At 39.1% G+C, this 3436-nt stretch overlaps 1 protein-coding gene across 1 annotated transcript in view; it reads right to left on the bottom strand.

The window, feature by feature from the left end:
- Positions 1-1106: 1106 nt before the first annotated feature.
- Positions 1107-3436, bottom strand: part of LOC103130948 (uncharacterized) — a 6270-nt gene continuing 3940 nt past the window's right edge. Inside the window, 1 exon segment of the mRNA XM_007542481.2 lies at positions 1107-3416. Coding sequence (XP_007542543.2) covers positions 1296-3416 — 2121 coding nt within the window. The 3' untranslated portion in view covers positions 1107-1295.

Below are 3436 nucleotides of genomic sequence, written 5' to 3'. Positions count from 1 at the left end.
TATATTCTTATTTATATAAAAATTTAGTATAAATGCTTTTTTTGTTTACAGGTTAACAGTTTTACTTAATTCCACTTTCTACACTCAGATTTTAAACATTGAACCTTAAAGACAAAGTTATTTATGTATTGAAACATTTATTTATTTAGCACAAATCTTAAACAGTGATTTTTCACAATCATTTTACTGGTTTTACAAATATTTGCAGGTCTTTATTCCCTTTTAAATCAAATTACAGCAAAAATATGACACTCAAATTAAGCCAACAATTAAGAGCTGATTTTATGTTTTATAATAAAGGAATAACTGAACCTAAAATCATCTTACGAAATAAGATAAAAAAGCATCAACCCACACATAACCAGCCCTACTCACATAAAGTTAACAGTCAAGTTAGAAGGTTAAAGCTTAAATGTTCCTATTATTGTGATTATTTAAAATATTAGTTTGAAGTATCAGAGCTGGATCTATAGTATTGGTATTTTTATATTTCATGCATTGCTGATCATAAAAACAAACCTTTAAAACTGTTAAAACATCCAGAGAGCTGCTGACGTTCTGAATATTTAAAGAAATCTCACTTCGTTTGCTTTTCATTTCTCTGCCAACTGAAAGTTGCTCTTCTGTTGTTGAGTTTTGGTGACGTTCACTTAAGTCTCAAAGTTTTCATCTGAACTTATAAAGGCTTCATGCTCTTTTCCTTTGGTTTCTTCATTTCTTCGGTCCAGCTTTGACTTGTTAGTAAAAACATTCGATGGCTTTAAGAAGTTGTTTTATTTCTTTTAAAACTTCCTCGGTCAGCAGCTGATACTTTGTACAATGTTTTTCAGAAAGACTGAAGTTCATTAGTTAAAACTTTATGTTGTTTTCTCATTCTGGTGTTTTACAACATTAAGGTCAGGAGAAAAAAGATCAGTTTAACTTTTTAAACTCCCTGAGATTCAGATCAGACAGAGACCAGGAATCACTTTGACCTGGTCTGACTTCCTTCAGTAATATCACCTGATTATTTTATCATAAAGGGATTGAAGCTGTATGATTATGTTGCTCAGATATTTACATTTTATCTGTCCTGATGTGTCAAAAAAGGAAATTAGACTCAGACCAACTGAACCAAATGTATTTAATCTTAGTAAAATAATATAATTTGTTTATTAAGGATTTATATTTCCTGTTTTAAACAAAATTAATTACTTTGAACAAAAACTAAGAGAGCAGTAAAAGTACTGCAAAATTAACATTTAAATGGTTCTGAGGAAATCTGGGGATTTAAGATTTCACATCAAGCGACTGTATCAGAGGAGAGGTTTTCCTCCTTTCTCCACTTTAGCCATGATTTCTGCTTTTTGTTTCATGTTCATCAGTGACTGAATTCGTCTTTTCCAGCCTGGTTTTCCCTCCTGTTTCTCTCCTTCAATCAGCATATCAATGTACTCTGGAGTGGTGAGAGGATTGGGCCTCAGTGCTATCTCCTTCAGTCGGTTCAGACACTTTGCTGACTTGTCTATTAATTTATTCACCTCTTTCTGCATGATGCCATATTCAGCCTCCAGTTCTCTCATCAGGCCTTCAACAGTCATCTTCTGCCCTGAGGCCTTTTCATAGTTTTCTTTCAGGTCTGCGACTGTCCGTTTCTCTATAACATCTTTATATTCCCACCTGTACTTTTGGTTGTAATGAACGTTCCAGTAACATTTCCCTGGACACATCGTGCAGTATCCATTGCTGTCCATCGCCGAACATTCTCTTTTCTCATCATCATTTGGTATTCCACAAGGGTAATGACAGGTGACTTGGCACTTCTGACAGTTGGTAATGAAGTTGCCAGTACCAGAGATATCAAATTGTATCGGTTTTTTCACAGGGACATCAAACTCAAAGTTCTCATTTCTACTGATCTCGGCTTCATGCTCTTTGATTTTTTCTCTCGTCTCTCTGATCTCCTCCATTTTGGCCAAACCAAGTTTAACCTGAAGCTGCAGATTCTCAACTGAAACCTCCAGCTGTTTTCTTTCTCTCAGGACCTCGTTTGTCAGTGTCAAACTTTTGGTTTCTATCTGATTTAGAGCAGCAAAAAACCTTTTCATGCTTTTTGTTCCCATGTTCCAAAACATTTTACCAAAGCTTTCATCATCATCATCATCCTCATCCCCACTCAGTCTCTCTGGATTATTGTCAGCAAACAGAGCAGAGTTGTTAAATTTGAAGTGAACTGGAAGACCATCTTTCCCTTTCGGACTTGGTACGCCTGAAGCGTTGATGGCTTCTAGAACTGGAGGCTTCTGACCGTCTGCAAAGGTCACCAGGATCCTGATGTTTTCTGCTATATCTTTGCCAAAGATGGAGAGAATGGAATCAAAGACATATTTCTGTGATGGTGTGAGACGAGCTAAAGCTGCCTGAGCTACGAAACACACAGCATCAATCTCACTGACCCCGTCTTTACTAGTGAAGAGGTTACAGAGCTGCTCTGTGATCTCCCTGTCTCTGTCTATTCCTCTGGTGTCTCCAAAGCCTGGAGTGTCTATGATGGTCGGAGAGAAGGGAACCTCAAATCCGTCCCTGTGGTTGAGTTTGTACACAGTGACCTCAGAGGTCTGACTGTGAGCTTGGGATTTTGTTGGACCATCATCCACTAAGCTGAACCGATACGAGTCTGACCATTTAACACCAAGAATGTAATTTATCATCCCATTGATGAGGGTTGACTTCCCAGCACCTGTAGCTCCAAGAACCATGATGGTACGACTTTGTTTGGGAGCAGGTTCTCCAAACCTGAAGAACCTGCATCTCTGTATTCTGATGTTCTCCTTCAGAGGAACTCTATAAACAGGCAGCGGTCCGAACTGTGGCTTCAGCTTTGTGCTCTCAGCTTTAACAGCATCAGGAAGCTTTGACTTTGTACGAACCTGAACAATCTTGCTTTCTTTGCTCCTGCCGGCTCCTCCACAGTCACATGTGACCCTGACTGCATATTGAGTTTCTGACTGAAGTCCTGAAATGATGGCCTTTTCACCTGTTGACCTTGTTTGGTTCCAGATGAGATCTTCTACTTTTGAACTATCGGCTCTGCTTGCATATTCCACAATGTATCTCCTGGTCTGAACATCTGGTCCGAGCTCAGCAGGTTTCTCCCAACTCACTGATATCTCAGAAGAGTTTGGTTCACCTCGAGGTTCTCCAGGAGGGCTGCAGGGTAAAGTTTTCATGGGATAATTTATTACATTGGCCTTTCCAACCACTGCTCAGGTCACAGCTCTGCATCAGAACACGTACTCTGTGTTTGGCTTCAAGTCTCTTACTGGGATTTCTCCACCTTTTGGATATTTCTTCTGCTTCCATCCATCTTGTCCTCTGACACAGAACTCAACAGAGTAGGAGGTGACGCTCTCTGCTCCAAACCTGGGAGGAGAAACCTTCAGAGTCACACTGCTGT

This window comes from Poecilia formosa, unplaced genomic scaffold (genome assembly GCF_000485575.1).
Source record: "Poecilia formosa unplaced genomic scaffold, Poecilia_formosa-5.1.2 Scaffold698, whole genome shotgun sequence".
Lineage (NCBI taxonomy): Eukaryota > Metazoa > Chordata > Actinopteri > Cyprinodontiformes > Poeciliidae > Poecilia > Poecilia formosa.
This window is presented reverse-complemented; position numbering and strand designations above follow the sequence as displayed.